Here is a 22,019-nt window from a genome sequence, read left to right as displayed (position 1 = left end):
GTAAAGAAAAAGTGTCTAGATTTTGATGAATTGATATTCTTACAACAAATTAAACATAAAACTCTGTCTCACGTGTTTCACATACCCCCCTTACAGTTAAAACATTAGTGATAATCCGACTGATCACGGAGTCTCCTGTATTCCATGCACCGTATGGATGCGCTGTTCATTCGGGTCGCTCAGTTTAACTGTTGTTTTCATGTTTGCCAATCCTCTCAGAATAACACCACAAAGGCGTCTCCTCTGTTAAGCAAGCAGTCAGCCTTTTATCTCCCTTCTGGAAACCCACCGCATGTTAAATGTGATTGTTTTTTTACCGTTTGGTTTAAAAAGTGTTTACTCTCACTTTAACATTCAAGAGGCAGACTTTCAAAAGTGTGCTGAAGAAGATAATCCACTTTATGGTGACCGCAGTTACCATCTTTTTATTTTCTTTTCTTTACAAGAAACACGACCTTCTGCCATTACGAGCAAATTACAACAGTTCTCGGCAAATAGCCAATCAAACAGGTGACGCGCGGCAGGTGTGTCATCCACCTTCATTAGTAAAGGCTCCGCGCATGCGCATGTCGTTTTTACCACACCAGCGACACCTAACTTCTCAAATGTGGAGCTATCGGCATCTCAAGCCAAACACATTAAAAACTAAAATCTGTATTATTTTTATTTTTTAAATTTATTGAATTGTATTATGTTAAAAAACAGCATGAACACAGGGTTTTATTTATCTTCGTGCTAATGAGTTTACATTTCCGGGTCACTCAGTTGGCCATTTTAACGAATCTTACAAAAATACAACCTCAGATTTAACAACATTTCTTTATACATGTTCATTGTTACATCCATCTCAATAACTTCTTAGAGTCTTTTTTTTTTAAGATGCCATGTTGTCAGTGTCAAATGTCTAAAGAGTTTTTCATGTTGTTTTAAAATGTTTATGTAAAGCTTAATTTCCCCTCGGGGACAATAAAGTTTACTCTATTCATATATATGACTTCATAACCTTATCGCACTCTATTTTATATTTAAAGGCACAGTTCCTCTTTTGGCACTACCACAACATTTGTTAAAATACCCATCAGGCACTTGTTCTAGTATCAAGTCCACTTAAAACAGAAATAAAGCTGCAGTTTAAACTTCTGGACACTAGATGGCAGAAGTGAGACGTCACCACAGAGCAGACTCCTGCTGTTTGCAGACCAGTTGACCAATCCATTACATCCAACATGAAATTATGACTAAATCATATCGGTGGCTAAGTTTGTCCTGTAATTGTATTTTGTTATGGTGTTGAAGTTGTTTCTCCTTCCCCTGAAAAGTAAAGCAGAGGACTTGGTTTTGCAGAGCTCGCTATCAAGATAACTCAAGGTTCAATGTTGGTTTATTGTCGTTGTGCAACGCAGAGCTGGATAAAAACATGAGATGATCAACTGTGCCATTGTCCACTGATTAAAAACACTTGTTTAAAGTAGCACGTTTGAAGAAGTCGTGTCAGAGGGAATAGAAAGCAGAGGGACTTTCTGACATGACTTCCTGTTTGTGGTCCAGAGGACTGTAGATTAAAGAAAAGGAGGCATGGGGATACAAAGGAGCTCGTGAAGGAGAGCATAACACATTATATATATTATAGTATGACTAAACAGTCTGTGTTTTATATGGTGTGTATGTATGTATGTATGTATGTATGTATATATATATATATATATATATACACATATATACACACACACACACCATATAAAACACAGACTGTTTACTATGACTAACGGCATGAGGTCAGCAGTCGCCAAGGCAACCGGCGAGCCATCCTCGGAGGCCTCAGAGGCAAACAGGAAGTGGAGTGAGAACCGAGCACAGCAACAGAAACTGAAACAGCAGAGGAGGGCTTCGGTTAAACCGTGTGTGAAACCGTGTGTGAAACGAGGAGACATCTGCTCTGACAAGAAGACAAACCACACACACACACTCAGAACACACGGCCCCTTTGTTACGTTCTCGTCATTACACGCGCTGACTTGCACACAACGCTTTGTTTCTAATGTGGACCGAGAGCTGAGCTCTATCCTCATTCTTTATTGCAGTAAGGAAATATGTCTTCAACATGGACATGTTTCCTCAACAGGTGTACAAGTCCTCAGAGTGTCTCATGAGCCATAAAGCCGGACTCTGATCTCTGCCCAGTGTAACCCTTCAGCAGTCATAAAGCACACAGCCCTCAGAATAAATATAAAAACAGTCTTTATTCAGATTTACATGTTGATTCACAAGTAGTTTTCATTGCGTACAGAGAATAAACAGTGGAGACGCGTCGCGGCGACAAAGAATGTGTTTGTCTGCGTTGGCAGCCGAGCGGTTTGTGTTTTCCTTTGAACTGAGCGGTGACATCTTCCTTTGAGACACACCTCGCCTAAAGCTAAAGCAGCCTGGAACTACATGACAACAGCGTTACATCTCGTCGACGTCAACCTTTGGCTGCAGCGACATTCCTTTTACATACACGACACATCGTTGTAAGTGCACTTGAGTGATTCCTTGCGAGACCTCTTTCTGTTAAAGCGGTCGGGGCTTTTGAGGCAAAGTGAGTTACAGAGGGGGGGTCAGAATATTTGAATATTAAAAACATGGCTCTGGTTTAGAGGCCTAATGTGGACCATGCTGTTTGTATACAGAGCGACACTTAAAGCGCTTAGTAATCAGGAACATTTTGAGTTTCACAAACAATGAACAGCGTCTGAGCATCAACTACAGAGTTGTGATCTTTTTAAACATCGCCTTCAGGCAGGATGTGATCATGATGACATCATTGCCAAAGATTAAAAAAAACATAAGGATAAAAGCGCATGGGTTACTTGGTGATGACAAAAGGGTTAGCATGATAAACTATGAAGTGGAACCAGGTGGAATAAACCAATCAAAAGGCACATGGAGAGAAACATTTGGTAAAGCGACGTCTGCCATCAAGTGAGACCGAACCCCCCTTTGGTTCTTCCATGAATCCACAGTAACGTGCTCCAGTGTACGTCTCTAGTGGTCTGTCCTAGATTCCTACTGTCTTCCTGTTTGGAGCGAGGACAACGAACATCAAATATCTTCCATTTTGCAGCCACAGTTCATCATTCTGTGCACACATTTGCATTTAAGGCCTCAAAGAATTGAATATCTTCAAAGACTGAAGTAGATTAAGGCACGCGGCTACTGTGCTCTGAACTAGAGAGAATTAAGAGACACGAGGGAAGACTTGGACTGAGACGTCCGTGCGCTAGAGTCAACTGGGAAACGGGAAGAAGAGACAAGTTCCACTTATAAACAGCAGAGCCTCTGAGGAGCCTCTCCAGACCACGCTTCCCTGTTCCTCGCTATCGCAGCGAGACGTCCACGTCAAACGTGGCGGATTGCACTTCTCTTGCTGCTGCTCAAGTTACGGTGGACGTCTGAAACCCTGAGATTCAGTCTCCTTCCTCTAAACCCAACACTAACATATATGAGGATGTTTGTCACGCTGAAACCCAATCAGCCAGGTCGACACTCGTGCACAAAGACTCCTCCTCGCTCCCAAATAAAGCGCTGCTGTCTCGAGACACAGACAAAATTCCTGACATGCTTCCTGCATGTAGCAGACTAAAGCACAGGTAGCACACTCTGTCAAAGGCACACATCTTCAATAGGAACTTCTCTCACACACACACACACTCTCTCTCACACACACAAGTGCTGTCCATAAGGTGCTGAAGCAGTTTGCGGGCTTACATACATATGAGCTATGTACATTATTAACGGCAGGAGGCCGGAGAGAGGAGAACACAAGGATGCATTGTTCACAGTCTGTCCGTCCGTCTCGTCAGTGATTCTGCCGTCCTCTCCGTCCGTCTGTGTTACATTGTCCTGAGGTTCTCCAGACAGACAATTGACAATTGAAAATTGACAATTCCTATGATTGTCAATCTTCATCTAGAAAACAACAGCGCGCCTTTGATTCTTCTCGCAACTGGCTGCTGGTCTGCCGACAGAGTCGGTTGCTTCGTTTGTTCCGTCGGCGTGCGCCAGTAGAGCGTGTAGTGCCACGCGTCGCGCTGACACTACTCTGGGTTGGCCGGCGATCTGTTCTAATACTTCATGGCGAGTACATGTAGATGATGTTGTGGCTGAATCTGGCAATTTTAGGAGGTGAGATTTGCAACAAAAAAAAAAAAAAGAATAAAGTAAATACAAAAAAACCTTCCTATGATGAACAATGAGGAACAATGAGTTTGATTGGAGACTGTATACGGTCTAAAGATCCAACCCAGCGGATGGGCGTGAGGATGTAGTTTGAAACCTACAGTAAGGCAACACTGACTCAAAGAACAACTAAAAGCCATCTTTCATTTCAGAAAAGTGTCAAAAGTCTTTCATTGGGCATAATGCATGTTGAAGTGTCAGCACAAAGCAGCAGAGGACACACTCCACCAGTGACACGTGACTGATTATAGTTTCTAAAAAGGCCAGATATATAAATATATATCTATATATCTACATACACATAGTCCAGAACGGATGTGGACGGGGACGACTGTGCGACTATGATTTCCACATGTCTGCAGCCATGATTCTACCCTCGCACATGCTGACAGATGAGGTCATTTACACCACGCACTCAGACGGGTGCAGGATAATAAAGTGGTCAACCAGTCACGGAGGCTACAAAATATCAAGGGTGTCTGTCAGTCGTATTCAGGCTGCACGCTGCGCACGCTGCACGCTGCGCACGGACCCCCCCCCCCAGAAAACAAAGTCTCTCCGTCGTTCCTATGCCCTGGAAGCAGCGGTGACACTCCCTCGCCCGGGGGTCAGAGGTCAGGAGGGAGTCACGTCCGAGGTCTTCATGATGACGCTTGCACGCATCTCGTGGCTGGCCGACGCGAGAGAGTTCTGGCCGTAGTCTGGCGTCCAGCCGTCGGTGTGGTAGCTGATGAGCGGGGTCGGGTCCCGCGTGCTGGTGACCCTGAAGTTGGGCTTGCTGGCGCTGACGAAGCTGTCCATGCCGGGGAGAGAACACGTGGGAACCCTGAGGACTGACGTGTTGTAGTCCGGCCTCCAGACTGTGCTGACACCCTGTTCAAACGATGACAAAGGGAGAAGGACGAAAGGAACGTAAGCACAAAGGCAAGAGCCACAAAGGCGAATATCTGACGCATGCTGTGGTCAAGCACCACTGCAACCAACAGCATGGAGCTGAACCAGCACCTCTGTGATCCAGGAACAACGTTACAGTATATGCATGTTCACAGGCTGTTGTTATGAAATGCATTACATGTCAAAAGTGTCAATGTTACTGCATCCAAGAGCCAATCACTGCAGTTCATATTGACTGCTATTGTTAAGAGCATATAGTAAGTACATGTTTCTACATTACAACATAGATAAGAACCCTGTACTCTTACCACTGATAACGGTAGTGTGTGTGTGCGCGCGTGTTCACTGTGGGTACAATGTACTGCAAAGGACAACCTCAGATCAAACTGTTAATGTTTGACAGACACAGTTCCTGACAAGGCCCTCCCCTTTCTCAGTCTCTCGCAACTTTACAGGGACACACACACACACACACACACAGTTTCAGCAGTACGGTTGTAGCAGGTAAGGCAAGGCAAGGCAAGCCAAGGCAAGTTTATTTGTACAGCACATTTCAACAACAAGGTAATTCAAAGTGCTTCACATAAAACCATTAAAAGCATCAAAACATAAGGCAAAAGAAAAGGAGATTTAAAAACAATTAAAGAAACAGTGTAAGAAATACAATTCAGTAGTAAAAAGTAAAGGAGATTTAAAACATACATTGAAACAATAATCCATGTCTCCCTGAGACATTACGCTGCACGCAATCAACCATACACTGCCGCAATTCTGCAATTACTCGCACACAAACCACGTCTGGAAAAGATCTCTGCCGATCTGCGTTTTATAGTGTACGCCTTGCACGAACTCGGTCCCTGGAGGAAATGGCGATATATTGTGCAGTCCTTTTAAAACCATTAAAACATAAGGCAAACGAAAAGGAGATTTAACAGCAATTAAGAACAGTGTAAGAAATAAAATTCAGTAGTAAAATGCAGAAATGCAGGAAATTGATTAATATATTAATTGAACGTGGTTCAATTAAAGGCAGCAGCAAACAGAAAAGTCTTCAATCTTGATTTAAATGAGCTGAGGGTCTCAGCAGACCTGCAGCTTTCTGGGACTTTGTTCCAGATATGTGGAGCAGAAAAACTGAACGCTGCTTCTCCATGTTTAGTTCTGACTCTGGGAACAGAAAGTAGACCGGTCCCAGACGACCTGAGGGGTCGGGATGGTTCATAAGGTAGCAGCAGATCAGAGATGTATTTTGGCCCTAAACCATTCAGTGCTTTGTAAACCAACAGCAGGATTTTAAAGTCAATTCTTTGTTGGACAGAAAGCCAGTGCAAAGACCTCAGAACTGGAGTGATGTGGTCCACCCTCCTGGTCTTAGTGAGGACTGGAGCTGCAGCGTTCTGAATCAGCTGCAGCTTTCTGACGGACTTTTTACAGAGACCTGTAAACACACCGTTACAGTAGTCCAGTCTGCTGAAGATAAATGCGTGGACAAGTTTTTCCAAATCCTGTTGAGACATAAGTCCTCTAATCCTTGATATATTCTTCAGGTGATAGTAGGCTGATTTTGTAATTGTCTTGATATGGCTGTTCAGGTTGAGGCCTGAATCCATAACTACACCTAGATTTCTGTCTTGGTTTGTGGGTTTTAACATCAGTGACTGAAGCTGAGCGGTGATTTTCAATTGTTCGTCCTTGGTACCAAAAACAATTACTTCTGTTTTATCTTTGTTTAATTGAAGAAAATTCTGGCACATCCAGTTGTTGGTTTGTTCAATGCAGTTACCCAGCCCTTGTATGGGATTATAGTCCCCTGGTGACATAGTTATGTAGATTTGTGTGTCGTCTGCATAATTATGATAACACACTTTGTTGCTTTCCATAATCTGAGCTAGTGGAAGCATGCAGGTAGAAACCTGTTTATCTGAAGATCAGAGCGGTTAATGATTCATTCATCACTCTCTTCTCCGTGTGTATAATGGAAGACTCACGTCTTTGGTGTCCTCTGTGTCACTGTCTGTGTCGCTCCCTGTAGAAATAAAGAAATAAATATATATGAATAAAGGCACGGATAAGCAGTTAACAAATTAGTATTCAGGGCAAGTCTTATTTTGATCACATAGATGTTGAAGTGAGTAAACGAAAAGAAAGAAAGAAAAGAAGGGAGACATGGAGGATTTCAAACTGAACCCTGACTGTCGAAGCCATTGTAGCGATTGGAGGACAAAGAAGTGAGAGACAAAGTCAAGGAGCGACAGATGGAATGATTGCAGGTGTAGACTGATAGAAGCCACTCTGCCTGACTGACTGGTTGGGGAGGAGAAATTAAAACACATTGAGACGTGAGATGAACAGATCTCAGGGTGTGAATGTTTCCAGTGAGCACGTGTGGTTATGGATCTCTTTAACAGAGGAAGCGGGCCTTTCATACCTGTATATAGTTAACTATGTTGTCATTAACCTAATATAAATATGTAAACTGTTACACGCTAAAGAAACTCAACCAAAGCAGGATTTACATGTGCAGACCTTACTGGCCCGCCCACAGACAGTTGATTGACAGCTTGTTTCCTTCAAGGCGTAGCAAAAGGAATATGGAAAAGAATAAGAAAAATAAATAACCTACTTTATGCAAGAATATGTCGATTTTAAATATACTGAAAAATTAGTAATTTATGTGCAATAAATACATGTAATTTTTATATGTAAAAATAATATATACAGAAATATATAAGAATAATAAACAAACAAGTGAATGTGAAAATAAATTAAAATAATTGTAATTATGCCTATATATTTCCAGTTTTGTATTTATTGTGTTATTTATTTATATTTGTATTATACATGCATTTATTTTCCTGTTCTTTTGGAGATATTTTTTATGACACTCCATAAACTGACAAGTCTTATGAAATCAGTGTTTTCTTTCATGAATTGTCTTTTTTGTTTCACAACGATTTGTGGTTATTTTCAACATGCAGCTGTGTGACGCACTAAAGGTACGATCTGGGGACTACAGAGGACACACACACACTTCATGTTGATGATGTAATAGGGGGCGATGTCAGGCGTCCACAGTTCATGGGGTCACCATCTGATTGTGGTTCAGATGTTTGTTTTACTCGCTGTTAAAACTGAACACTAATAATCCTCACCAGATAATAAGAAGTGATTTGGGCTGGTGTGTTGTAACACACACACAGACCATTGACCATGTCCTAGAAAGCTGCTGCTTCGTATGTATGCTAACCGCCACGCTCTCAAAGGGTGGCTCTGCACAACTGGGGTTCCCATGTAACTAACCTATTTACGCTGCTCATCATAACAACGATGTGGTGATGTGTGTGTGTGTGTGTGTCGTCTCACCGCCGCATGAAGACACAGGAGAGATCTGGAGTGGGTACGAGTGGGAGGAGCTCACAGTCTGCTCTTCGTTCTCAGTGGTCACTTCGATGGTCTGACAGACGAATGGCAGCTGCTCGCTGGCGATCATGTGGTCTTCTATTGAACTGTCAATGGCTGTGAATGCACACGCCCGATACGTTACGACAGGCTGAACACATGAATTCACTCTAGTGCTGTAAATGAATTATTGATCGGTACATCTGAAGTGTGTGTTAGTTACACATCCACCCACTGATGAGATGTTATCTCCATCAGCTATTCACACACCTCAAACATCTCAGTGCAGTTATTCAAGAGCTTTAAAATCAAAACACTGATATCATAATGTATGTGTTATATATATATATACACACACACACACACACACTAACTGGAAACCATTCCTCTTGCCAGTATAGGAAAGCAGTTTGCAGATACTGGATGTTCTGGGGCATGATTTCGTTATTGTGCTGTGAACGTTCAACAACAAGGCAACCAGACAGCCAGAACCATCAGAACGTAACATGTCTGTGTTTAGAGTGAACTCGTCCAAGGAGAAATGTAAAACCAGGTACGACTGTACACAGCCCACAACGACATGAATGAAGCAGAGCGCTGGTGTGGTACCTGAGGCACTGTCCGTCATGGTGAACTCCAGTGGTTCCTCTTTGATCACTTCCAGTTTGATGAGGTCCTGCATGGTGTGGTCAATGGGTCCCACATGGGCTCCAGGAGGAGTCCTGTCTGGAGATGGAGAAGCTACCTGATGGTGGCAAACGATTGGGAATTATGTCCAAGAAGAATAGTGACTTTAATGTTACAGGAGCAGATGTGATGAACACCTGTAGCAGCAGTAAATACAGAGCAGAAAACCTTTCTTACACACAGACGTTCACTCATACCGGTTGTATGCACACCAGTAACTCACATGTCCATTCAAACACGGGGTCCCTGATAGAATAACGTCTTTACAGTTCAACTGATGATGAGAAACCAATCAAAGAGCAGGGGTGTAGTGATCCAGTGCACAGACATGAGTAAGCTTCATGCTGATGCTTTGTCATCAGGTCTTTAGCTATAACAGTATACTTCTAAGTGAGGCTTATAAACAGCTTATAAACAGCTAAGACCAGATCAGGACACAACCTGATATTGCTGCAGCAATCAAATGATTTTAAGAAGGTTGAGTCACATGTGAACAACTCCCTGAGGATGTATGTGTATGTCTACCTCTTTATTTCTCTTGGGCCTCCCCTCTTTGTCCGTCTTCTTCTTTCCTAAATGGACATACAGACAGAAACACAAGAGTTTTCAGTAATCCATTTAAAAGCCTCAGTAAATCTGGACAGATCAAATGTGTAGCAGTGACGGTTAACCCACCTTTCTTCATGCTCCTCTCGGAGGAGGAGAGCATCTTATAGACCCGGAAGGCATTGGTTCCCTTTTTGATGCTTTTGTCCTTCACCTCCTCGATGTCCGGCAGGCTGTTCATGGCACAGCGGAAGTTCGCCTTCCACGTTTTGGGATCTGGACGGTCTATGCCTGGCTGGTACTTACCTGCATGAACACAGCGACAGACAATCACAGAAGATTGATCGAATGGATCATTTTAAATATTGCATGTGTTACTACAGAGTGTCACAAAAGTCACTATCGTCTTCCTGCCACAGAATTATTCAATTATGATTTCTTCATATATTCTGCAACTTGCGTTTGTCCACCTATACTGCTGGGGATTAGACAAAGAAATCATTTCTCTCTTTTTTTGCTTGGTATGACACATCATACAGACAACTAAGACTGTAACTTAGTTATTACTATTTAGTTTGACAACAGCTGGTATAATCAAACATTTTCCCCCCAAACAATTAAAAGATATAAATGTTAAAAAAAACATAATTTATAAAAGATAAATAGGAGTTTGTAAATCTCATAAACACTTTTGTACAACTATTGTAAGTTATTGCTAGTGAGTATTTACATCACCAACAAACTGCGTCTGGACACTCCAGCTGATTGCTAAGTGGGTTCCTTTGAGCTGCTTCTCTGAAATAAATTATATTCCCCACTGAGTATTTCTGACTTATTAAAAACATTTTTACTGATGCAGCAAGGAGTTGTGGGACTCTCTACTCCCACTGTGTGCTCCCTAACAGAGGAACCTTTAGAGAAGCTTTCTCTGGCCTAAACTCCTACAACTTGGATAATTTTGTTTCCTTCCTAAAAACAAAACAAGAACAAAGAAAACGTTGCACAGATCGTAAGATTCTTTGATTTTAGAGAGAGAACCTGTGCGGTGTCTGGTGTCTGCCTGACGATGAGTGTGTGGGTAGATGTGACCGTTACCTGTATGTATGGCCCATCTCATGAAGAGCGGAGCATCTTTCTCCAGGTCCCAGCCATGACGCGCAGCATGCATCCACGGGATCTGGAAGATTCGCTTTTCCTAGAGACATTCACATTGTGTCAGCTCTCGAAATATCATATCAGCGTGTGTGTGTATGTGTGTGTGTGTGTGTGTGTGTGCACACTTACTTTGTTAACCCATTTGAGTCCTGGTATCTGACAGGAGTCGATCTGTTCCTCCAGCCACGGCCTCATCCTCATTCTCTCTACTGGCATTGTATTCTGTGAACACATTGTTTATTATAGATACCTTTTGTATGTTTGATGACAGATTACATTTCAATTCAACAAGTATTTTCTTCAAAAGTTGCTATATTATAGTATATTGTGAAAAAAAAGGGGGTTGGATTTAGGACAGACAACAAAACAAATATGAAAACATAATGGCTATGCGACTATATAACCAATGTGAGAGGAAGCAACCACTTAAAGGAACAGTGCGTAGCATTCACAGGGGTCTATTGGCAGAAACGGAATAGAATATTAATAAGTATGATTATTTGGTGTATGCTCACCTAAAAATAAGTGTTTTCGTTAGCTTAATATTCATACGTAGCGGGTCTTCCCTGCACGGAGCACGCCACCATGTTTCTACAGTAGCCCGGAAAGGACAAACCAAACAGTGGCTCTAGCTAGGGCCCTTCATGTTTTCACGCGGGAGAAGTTTCAGTTGGCCGCCATCTGCGACTTCTCGCTAGATGCCGCCGAATCCTACACGCTGCACCTTTAAGGTTAGTTTTCATACAATCATCCTTTGAGAGCAAAACAAAAAAAGGGAGAGTTCCATCCATTTTATCTGTGGTCGTAAAGATAAACCTCCTGCCAAGTCCATGACAGTGAACTCGCACTGTCTCGACTGCTCCTGCAGCCGTGCAGTCCACATATTTACCCTCTTTGTCTGGCTGCATTAAATCTTAAATGACACATTTTAGAAGACAAGAGAGTGGACGACAGGAAGAAGAGACGTTAACGAATGCATGTTCATCTCAAACAGTGGGCCAAAAAACACCACCCACCCCACCACGTCTGATTTAAGAGCAGGGCTGTGATCTCTGCAGTCTGGTGTGATCAAAGTCCGCTCAGCGCAGTGAGCCACCGCACTGCCTCCTGACAGGAGAGTCAGCTCCCCAACAGGTCAGACAGGGTGACATGGCGCAGTATCAAGTGCAAAATAGGATCCATTTTCATGAGCCACAGTCTCCAAGCTTCTATATAACCATGGCCAACATTGTGGTTGAAGAGGTGGTAGTAGGAATAGTGTACAGTATGTTAGTTATAATTGTTGGAGAGAAAGTTTGTCCATCTGGAGTCGTAAAAACATAGTTAAAATGCAACAAACGGCAAAAAAAACCATGAGGATAATTCAATAACTTTGTCCAACACTATACCAACACTATATTATATTACTATGTAGCAATGTGTTTTTTGTCACATTTACTGTTTAGATAGTTAAATCGCACAGACAGGCAGGCTGTGTGAACATTTAACTCAAACAGGTCTAAGTTGCAGAACATGACACGTTACTCGAGGTGCAGTTCAAATGACATACTTCTGACAGCACTCTGAGTTACTAACACACGAACGAACACCTGAATACAGCATGAATAATGTTCACAAGCCAAACCAGTTTCCCTCACACAACAGTTAAAACTACTAAGCTTTTAAACATGTCAAACTGACAAAAAACGCTCCCTTAATACTACGTTACCAGATATTAATAAAACGAAAAGTCCCATGCATGTTAGCTGTGACTTCGGGGAAATGTTCGTAACAGGTATATTTAGTGTTTCAGTTGAATAAGGGGTCACGTCTGTTTGTCTGCTAGCGTGCTGACCCACAAACGAGCCGAGGCAAAAGTGAAAATAAATGCCGTAGCTAGTCAACAAACGCAGAGAAGAAAATACAGCAGTACTTTCACTTAACGTTACACATCGAGCTAGCGAGCCGTCATGTCGTCCTGTGGGAAGCCTGTGCCAGCGCGAGACAACGGAGTTAATATGCGGAAATAAAAATGTTACCTGTTCAGTCCGGACGGCCTGCAGCCTCACGGTCCCGCTGTCAAAATAACAAGCGGCGCCGAGGTCGGACAAGTGAAGTTGTTTGTGGTTTTAAGCAGAAAAAAGGAAAAGGGTGGCCGTCGTTTATTTCTGTTTCTGTGTCCAGACCGAAAGCAAAACAACGGCTGGTTCGGGAAGTGGGGGCTCGAGCTGGAAATCCCCCTCCTGCTCTCGTGCTCTCGCTTTGGGTCGATCCGAGCGGCGTCGCGGAAGTCACTTGGCCGCGTGCGCGCCCGAACGAAGAGGGCTCACTCTGATTCTCATTTCTTGGTGCCACGAAAGCCAACCGGGCCGTCTATGCAGCCACCGCGCGCCGCCTCTCGTGCTTTGTTTATTTATTTAGCACATTGATGAAAACAGTAACAGAGCAGTACTAAAACTAATGTCAGAAAGAAGGCTGTTTTTTCATTTGTAGTCCCTGGACAGATGTCACCCTAAGTGTATACAAAATTAAAATTAAATTACCCCGTGTACCAGTGTCCTATATAGATAATAAAATTGTTCCAAATATTTACTCTCAATACTCTTCTTTGCAATTCGAAATAATGACATTGCCACCGCAATAGTGTATTGTATGGCAATGTTAATAGTTTTTAGTCATTTTTTATTTATGTCATTGCTGTTTTGATTTTTATTTCTGATATATCTTTGAGTTTCCTTAAGTTGTTGTGACATAATCGGCTGATGTAACACCATTTAGTATCGTTTCCCTTTTTTATCTTCCCCATGCACCACTGTCTACACACCACTAGTTATACGGTTGAGAACCATTGTCGATGATATTCTACTTGTACACCGTTATTCCAACAAAATATGTAAGGTTGAGTAAACAACTAAAAGTGTGATTTACAGTTGACAATGTTGTCAAAGTTCAAGAGCAGCGGAGCACATTTGGGGGCTGAGGGATGCCCACTTTTGAATCATCCTCTTCTCAAACATAGCCGATCTTTGAGCTGGATTTCATTTTCACTTCCTCTGTTGTATCTCCTCCTCCCCTTCCCCTCCCCTCCTCGTCCCCTCCACCCTTTTCTACACGGCTGATGCTGGAAACGAAACAAGAAATTTGAGGCGTGTGTGTGTGTGTGTGTGTGTGTGTGTGTGTGTGTGTGTGTGTGTGTGTGTGTGTGTGTGTGTGTGTGTGTGTGTGTGAGAGAGAGATTAGACGGCCCACCTGCTGCTATGAGGAAAGTGCAGATTTCCACTATATTTGCCTGCCCCGAACAGATGTCCAATAGTTAGAAATGTGGGTTCAAAAGACGAGCAAAGTACACTTTTACACTGAACACAGAAGTTTCCATTCGGAAATTGTTTTGCAGACTTACCAAAACTGCACCATTCATTAACATGATTAAAAACTGAATCTGAATATATAGAGCAAATGATAATTTTGGTTGCATAGGCTTATGAAAACAATAAAAGTGTCTGAATTTGTATTATTGTAGGGATATTAAAACCAAAGCTTTAGAATAAAAACATAAAGCAGCTATTCAAGCTGTAACGTGCAACCTTCCTACATCTTCAGATGAACACAGTCTGCCCCCTACATGGCCCTTTCTGTTTACAGCAAAGAGAAACCATAGTACCGTACAGGAACAGAGCATGTGATGTTTGAATAAAAAGCACTGTTATTTTAACTAAATATATGTAAACGGTGACAGGAAGACGTTATGAACGTCAGGTAGCAGCCATCTGGACCAGCAGAGACAGGGTTATCTCCCTCTGACACACACACACACACACACACACACACACACACACGTGCAGCCAAGACTGGGGAGGGGTCTGATAAACTAATAGAGCAACATAATACTTTGAACAAGGGTTATTTGTACACTACGTCTTGCTGTTTAAAGTATTGAGACACAGACAAGAGCGACAGCTGGAATGAAACATGGCACCTGCTCGTCTGCGCGTGCACCAAGGGGTTAAATGTGTACCCACAATGTGAGTTCCTGGAATGGCGCACCTCTGAGGCGCTGCTGATTTATTACAGAGAGACGGACCCTCAGAACGGCGCCACAAGTCTCTCTGGCGCCCTCTAGTGGCCGCGCGCGCACACGTTTCACCGCTGACTTCCAAAAGCGGTCCTCAGAAACTGTTAATCATTCACGTGAAACTGCTTTTGGACAATAGTCCCAAAGCAAAGTACACAACCGGGCTCAACAGCCGGTTCATTGCCTCTGTCGATCTGGATGTACGGACAGGAGAGTCCAGATGTTTTACAACGAGTCGCACGGATATAATGAGAAAAACAGCAGGCGGCCAAGTCCTGACTGTGAGTGGTGACTCACTATTCACTCCGTTATCTCCAGGCCTCAATGTGTCAATAGATTAAATACAAAGCAGCCCTGATATAGTGTAATATTAAATGTTCTTGCCAGGTGTTTGGGTGATTCTGCTGCCACCTCCTGGTACAGAAGTCCTCCAATAATCTTCACATTGCTCCAAATAAGCTGCAGGAGACTGACAGCAGTGAGACACATTTGGTAAAGAAATGGTCGTGAAATAATTCGTTTTGCAAGTTTATTTTTTTAGACCTATCTTTCCCGGTTCGTTCTGAGTTTTATTTGAGTTTTCAATGTGACAAATATTATATAGCGACACAATAATACAATAATAACTTCTCCCAGTGCTTCCCTTCTGACGGATCATCCTGCTTGCGATCCGGGTGGAGACAAAACAAAACGAGGACGACAATGGAAATAAACTTGGCTTTATTGTTTGTATTCTGGACAATGGCTTTGTCTGTAATCATATTCCACCCATCATCAATCCCAGCTACATGTATGCAAGCATCCCCAGAGTACAGAGGTAACGTCGTACAAAAAGCAAGAACTACAGTAGATTTGTGAGCTTAAAAAGGAAAGAAGTATTCTAGATATTCTTCTACAGTACTCACACTTATGAGCATTATGATCATTATCAGAGTGTTGCTCGGCTCGGTTCAGGTGGATTTACAATCATCTCGGCTACATGAGCATCACTACATTTTTAAAGAGACAGTGAAACCAACCTTTTGTTTTTTCATGTGATGAAGGCCTGGTGTTTTACCCTTTAAACATACAGTATTACGTATATGTAGTCAAATTAGAAGAAGTCTACATCTCCACAGCCTTTGCTAATGTGTATGTGTGCAGCCGCTGAAGCAGGCCGAGTGAAAACACATCCCTGGAAACTGTCCCCACACCCGGAAGCATCTTTTCTGCAACACGTGATCATCAAAGATAGAATAAAAACTGGCTTAGACCAAACACTAAAAATAAAAATCATTAAAAAACAAACAATCCAGGCTCCCCATAAACCGCTCTGCTCCCCTTTCTCCTAGTGTTGTTAATGCATGTGGGTTCTCCTTGAAGTCACAATAAAACGAATGCTGTCCTGTAGCGATACCAGCACGGTCCCTTCTGACTCAAGCTTCCCACAGGTTAGTCGTTGTTAAAGTAAAGACAGTCTTAATTCTTAGGGAAGTAGAAGTCTTTGGTCAGCATGGAGACGATGCAGGGGATCTGCTTCTTGCCGCTATACCCGGGTAGGTTGGAGGCGGACTCGAAGCGCAGCGCCACCTTGTGGTTGACCCGGGTCATGATCTGCATCAGCTCCAGCTCTCCGTTGAAACGCTGCAGCATCTCGCACAGCGACTGCATGAACCACGACCCGTTCTGAGTGTTCCTCCACGAGTAGTAGCCTGCAGGACGGTTTGCTGAGTTAAACGCTCGTAAAACAAGGTGCACACGAACAACAAACGTACGTTCACGTCCTATCCGTGGTTTCACGGGAGCTGTCGGCTTCCATCAGAAGTTACCTGGAGCGGTGGAATAAGCGTACAGGAAGTCGGCCTCCACAGGAATCCTCTCTGACGTCTGCGCGTCGACACTGTCGGTCTCAATGTCGGATCCTTCGTCCAGCTCTGACCCGCGGCACGCCTGGATAGGGTGACAAGGGAATCCAGGTGCACAAGGTAATTGTATTGCACATAGTCACTCAGCAGATTCTATGACAACAATATCTATGCAGCATATCACCACTCTAACCACCGTTGTACCATCCACTAGCAGTGCTGCTTTGCTTTGTATTGTGGACACAGGCCTTCCACTACAAAACAAGCATCTACAGGAGCCACATCAGGGGTCACTAACAACATCTACAGGAGCCACATCAGGGGTCACAAACAGCATCTACAGGAGCCACATCAGGGGTCACAAACAACATCTACAGGAGCCACATCAGGGGTCACGAACAACATCTACAGGAGCCACATCAGGGGTCACTAACAGCATCTACAGGAGCCACATCAGGGGTCACAAACAACATCTACAGGAGCCACATCAGGGGTCACAAACAGCATCTACAGGAGCCACATCAGGGGTCACAAACAACATCTACAGGAGCCACATCAGGGGTCACAAACAACATCTACAGGAGCCACATCAGGGGTCACAAACAACATCTACAGGAGCCACATCAGGGGTCACAAACAGCATCTACAGGAGCCACATCAGGGGTCACAAACAACATCTACAGGAGCCACATCAGGGGTCACAAACAACATCTACAGGAGCCACATCAGGGGTCACAAACAACATCTACAGGAGCCACATCAGGGGTCACAAACAGCATCTACAGGAGCCACATCAGGGGTCACAAACAGCATCTACAGGAGCCACATCAGGGGTCACTAACAACATCTACAGGAGCCACATCAGGGGTCACAAACAACATCTACAGGAGCCACATCAGGGGTCACTAACAGCATCTACAGGAGCCACATCAGGGGTCACTAACAGCATCTACAGGAGCTACATCAGGGGTCACTAACAGCATCTACAGGAGCCACATCAGGGGTCACTAACAACATCTACAGGAGCCACATCAGGGGTCACTAACAGCATCTACAGGAGCCACATCAGGGGTCACTAACAGCATCTACAGGAGCCACATCAGGGGTCACTAACAGCATCTACAGGAGCCACATCAGGGGTCACTAACAGCATCTACAGGAGCCACATCAGGGGTCACTAACAGCATCTACAGGAGCCACATCAGGGGTCACAAACAACATCTACAGGAGCCACATCAGGGGTCACAAACAACATCTACAGGAGCCACATCAGGGGTCACAAACAGCATCTACAGGAGCCACATCAGGGGTCACAAACAACATCTACAGGAGCCACATCAGGGGTCACAAACAACATCTACAGGAGCCACATCAGGGGTCACAAACAACATCTACAGGAGCCACATCAGGGGTCACAAACAACATCTACAGGAGCCACATCAGGGGTCACGAACAACATCTACAGGAGCCACATCAGGGGTCACGAACAACATCTACAGGAGCCACATCAGGGGTCACGAACAACATCTACAGGAGCCACATCAGGGGTCACTAACAACATCTACAGGAGCCACATCAGGGGTCACGAACAACATCTACAGGAGCCACATCAGGGGTCACTAACAGACGGACCACAGTCCGGATCCGGACCCAGGCGACGAGGTCCATATGTGGATGTCCAGTCAGTGTTGATGAAAAATGTAGTGAATTAAAGCAGCAGATTCCTCAGTGCAATGCATCCTGGTACATGTAGGCAGTTACTCATTATAGTACGCGCCGAGGATTGCATTGCTTCACCTGACTACATTTACCATCATCACGGACCGGACGTCCACATAGAAGGGGCCGAACGTTCCCGGTAACTCGCCTGTATGAAGAAGAGCTTGGGTTTCCCCACCAGACTCCTGCAGCGATCTCCTTTAAAGTGCTTTGTCAGCTCTTCCAACTTTTCAAAGCCGTCCGTGCCGTATATCACCCCCTCGTCTCCATGACTCAGCAACACGCAGGCGAACGACGCACTGTCACTGTGGTCCTCATTGGACACTAGGGACACAGAAGGACAGATGGAAAACGAGACTCTCATTTCAAACAGCATTCTCCTGAGGAAAGCCCTTTTAGCATCTCGCAGGTTTAGTTCTCACGCTGAAAGAACATACAGGTCCTTTCATGGATTGTTTTAGCTGTTTTAAAAATGAATAAAGAGAACTAAAGATAAGCAGATGGGGCGCATGTCACTTCAGCAGTGGAGACCTCGGATGAACGACAGACTGTAGGTGAGGTCACCTTGATACAGCAGTCGATTCATCTGCTTCGTGGTCAGGTCGTTGGCCACGTTGATCTTGTAGCCCAGCTTAGAGAAGGTCTTCACCGCATCGGCGGCATCCACATCCGTCCCGTTGCGAGCACTCATTCCTGGAGAGACGCACAAAAACCACAGGTAGGAATGCAGCAGACAGACGCAACACAACACGGGTCAGAGTTCAGACTGCCTGATTCAAAATGTCTGCTCTGGAAAAAGACCTAAGCTGTGGTCGAGTTGTCAAAAATAAAAAGATGTCCTGTGTCTTTTCCTAACCACTTCCCCTTCACCTCGATGGATGTGAAGGAGAGCTCATGAGGATGGAGGGAAAGACCCCCGCGGTGCTCAGAGAGTCATGCGACCTTATTGCTGTGGGTCTGCCTCGTCTTTAAATGCTGCTGCAAGGAATTGTGGGACGGCATTATCTCCTTTTCGTTCGTAAAGGATGGTCGAGTTCCACCAGCTCTTATCACGGCCGCTACGTAGACACGTCCGGGTCATTACCGTGCGCTCCAACACTACCACACTGTTCAGTATGTCCGAGCACTGACTAATGTTTGTTATCACAGCTACAGAACGTCTGTGCAGATGACCATACCATGGCAGACACAGGTGTGTGTTTGTGCATCAGCGGGTGTAGTTACCTGTGCTGCTGTGGAAGTTCTTATTGTTGATGATCAGGCAGGTTCCCATGCGGGGATAGTCCATGTTGTAGCGGTACGGGTCAGAGCCAGCTGTGTTACTGCTGAGGGCCGAGTCCATCTCCTCAGCTGTCCTGCTGCTGCCTTTGGGCTCTGCATTTGGCCTGAACATGCACGCACGTACACACACACACACACACGGATTTGTAGACACACACCGATTAGAAAGCTGAGGAACTCATTTCATCACTTTTAACACATTTTTGGCAACAGCTCAGTGGTTTCTAAACCTGTTCACAGTCTCAGTCTTCCATGGAAGTCCTAACCATTTCTTGGGAATATATCATTACACAAGGTGACTCATCAAAGCAGCATCATTAATGTCCCAAAAGCTGAGTCAGTGCAGTAGAATCTTTTTAATTCAGCAGAGGAGTAAGTCTCCAGCTCTTTCAAAATGACCTGCTTCATAGAAGTGATGGATGCTAATGGTTTCATAGCAAACTGAACAATGGACCGAGGAGTTCGAGAGAAGGAAAAGGCAGACACTTACACCTAGGAGTGTATATACAAAGGTGACCGACTTTGACAAGCACCTTTATCCTTGGTGCTCTGCTCAGCTTTAACGCTACCTGTATTAGAATAACTACCTCATTTTCAATGGACAGAGCGGACAGCTTTAGGCACATAACACCACGGGTAATCAGATAATCATCAGTCATCAATTACCTCTTTGCAAAAAACCCAAAAGCATCCAGAGTGTCCCCACCACTCTGCACGTCTCCATTGTCGTGGAGCTCAGCCATGTTCCTGCAGGCGAATGATCAGAGCACATTTAAACAAGATCCATCTGGTGAAGGTGGAAACCCCCCCCCGACATAAAAACAACTCTTCCAGTCTCTGGTATTCAGTATCTTGCACTTTGTCGAAGCATGTTCAGGGTTCATCAAAACACTTTCAGTGCAGCTGTAAAACAAACCTTTTACTTTCGTTTTTACACACAGTGTTTGAGAGTAGAGAGCTGTCCAATACTGACTGAAACACTTCATCAGTATGTTTCACAATGATCTAATATTGGATTCCATTATTTAAATAAATAACAATCACTACGTTTACATTCATGTCATTATTTGTTTTATAAAGTTAGGAAAGCGATGTTTAGTTCAGCCAGATGTTGATAGAACAATGATCAGCTCCCACACAGTGAGGCGGACAGCGTTTTACCTAAACACCGGGTCGGTACCGTGTGTTGTGTTCACGTAACAGCAGCAGCTGTTTCCTGCCTCTGTCCACACACTCACAGACATATTGCTGGAAACCTAACAGCCACACCTCAGATCCATTGCGGGGAATATGATCGTAGAAGTGAGCACTACATCACAGCCACGTATGAATAAATATGTGAGGAAATATATTTGAGGAAAGATCGCAACGACCTGGATTCGAATTCTCTCGAGCAAAACGGAAACATATCATCAAACACTGATCTTGATTAAATGTCAGCCATTCAGTCATTTATGCATCAAGACACCTCGTCAGTGTCCTGGGAACGTTTTGGTTTCGGGTGATCTGAAACAACTGGTTTCCTGCAGCACCGGTACCGGTACAGACACCCAAAGCCCAGGTACCGCTATCGGAACCGGGTCTGATAGGTTCATCCCTCTTTGAGAGTGAGGAACCATCGTGTTCAACTGTGATGTGACGTTCGCTCATCGCGAAACTCCATTGAGGAAGTGATTAACACATGTTTTATCAGCAGGTAGCTAGGTCACCAAAAAGAGAAAGTAAATCATATCGTGTTCAGAACCAACACGATCCATCAGAAACATTAGTCTACATTATAACCCACCGGTCCAATAGACATGACGATACATTTAACCACGTCTCGTGCAGGTTATCAGGTGTAACGTTACCGTTCACACATACTGCTCTCTGCACAAGAGGATTGTGGGAATATTGGTTCACAGGTGTGTGTCAGGTAACGCCAAACCGCAGCTGTCCTCTCCCGGAAGCACCATTAGATTACAACGCGAAACACTGACTAGCCAACGTTAACTTACACATGGAGTACACCGTCTAAATAGACGTAAGTTACCTTACCGGTACAGGAAACTCTCTATTTATATACATATATATATTTATAAATAAATATATATATATGGAAATATGTTTCCAAAATAGACATAACTTACCTCTTTTGACAGACAGCGGTAAAATTAGACACGTATTGGTGTTATGAAGTCTCCGTTCTTACTGTTACTAGAAGGAAATGTCAAGTTGTTCAAAGT

At 44.0% G+C, this 22,019-nt stretch overlaps 2 protein-coding genes across 3 annotated transcripts; both read right to left on the bottom strand.

Annotated features, from left to right (window-relative positions):
- Positions 1–2,221: 2,221 nt before the first annotated feature.
- irf2b (interferon regulatory factor 2b) lies at positions 2,222–13,055 on the bottom strand (the record flags this gene model as incomplete). 2 transcript variants are annotated; one of them, XM_079268062.1, is made up of 9 exons in its annotated part: positions 2,222–5,091; positions 7,101–7,138; positions 8,476–8,628; positions 9,121–9,256; positions 9,724–9,770; positions 9,874–10,050; positions 10,840–10,939; positions 11,029–11,121; positions 12,918–13,055. In XM_079268062.1, 8 exons carry the CDS (start codon positions 11,113–11,115, stop codon positions 4,834–4,836), a joined length of 996 nt encoding a protein of 331 aa, XP_079124188.1. In that variant the 3' UTR covers positions 2,222–4,833. The 2 variants fall into 2 exon arrangements, with proteins under 2 accessions (XP_079124188.1, XP_079124187.1); XM_079268061.1 differs by lacking the exon at positions 12,918–13,055 and having other exon boundaries at positions 11,029–11,133.
- Positions 13,056–15,672: 2,617 nt separating this feature from the next.
- On the bottom strand, positions 15,673–22,011 carry casp3b (caspase 3, apoptosis-related cysteine peptidase b). The gene is made up of 7 exons (XM_079268631.1): positions 21,924–22,011; positions 20,461–20,541; positions 19,738–19,898; positions 19,078–19,206; positions 18,662–18,837; positions 16,759–16,879; positions 15,673–16,641 (listed from the first exon to the last, which is right to left on the bottom strand). Exons 2-7 carry the CDS (start codon positions 20,535–20,537, stop codon positions 16,409–16,411), a joined length of 897 nt encoding a protein of 298 aa, XP_079124757.1. The 5' UTR covers positions 20,538–20,541; positions 21,924–22,011; the 3' UTR covers positions 15,673–16,408.
- Between the last annotated feature and the right edge of the window lie 8 nt (positions 22,012–22,019).

The sequence above is a fragment of the Melanostigma gelatinosum genome (assembly GCF_949748355.1).
Source record: "Melanostigma gelatinosum genome assembly, chromosome: 5".
In the NCBI taxonomy this organism is placed as follows: Eukaryota; Metazoa; Chordata; class Actinopteri; order Perciformes; family Zoarcidae; genus Melanostigma; species Melanostigma gelatinosum.
This window is presented reverse-complemented; position numbering and strand designations above follow the sequence as displayed.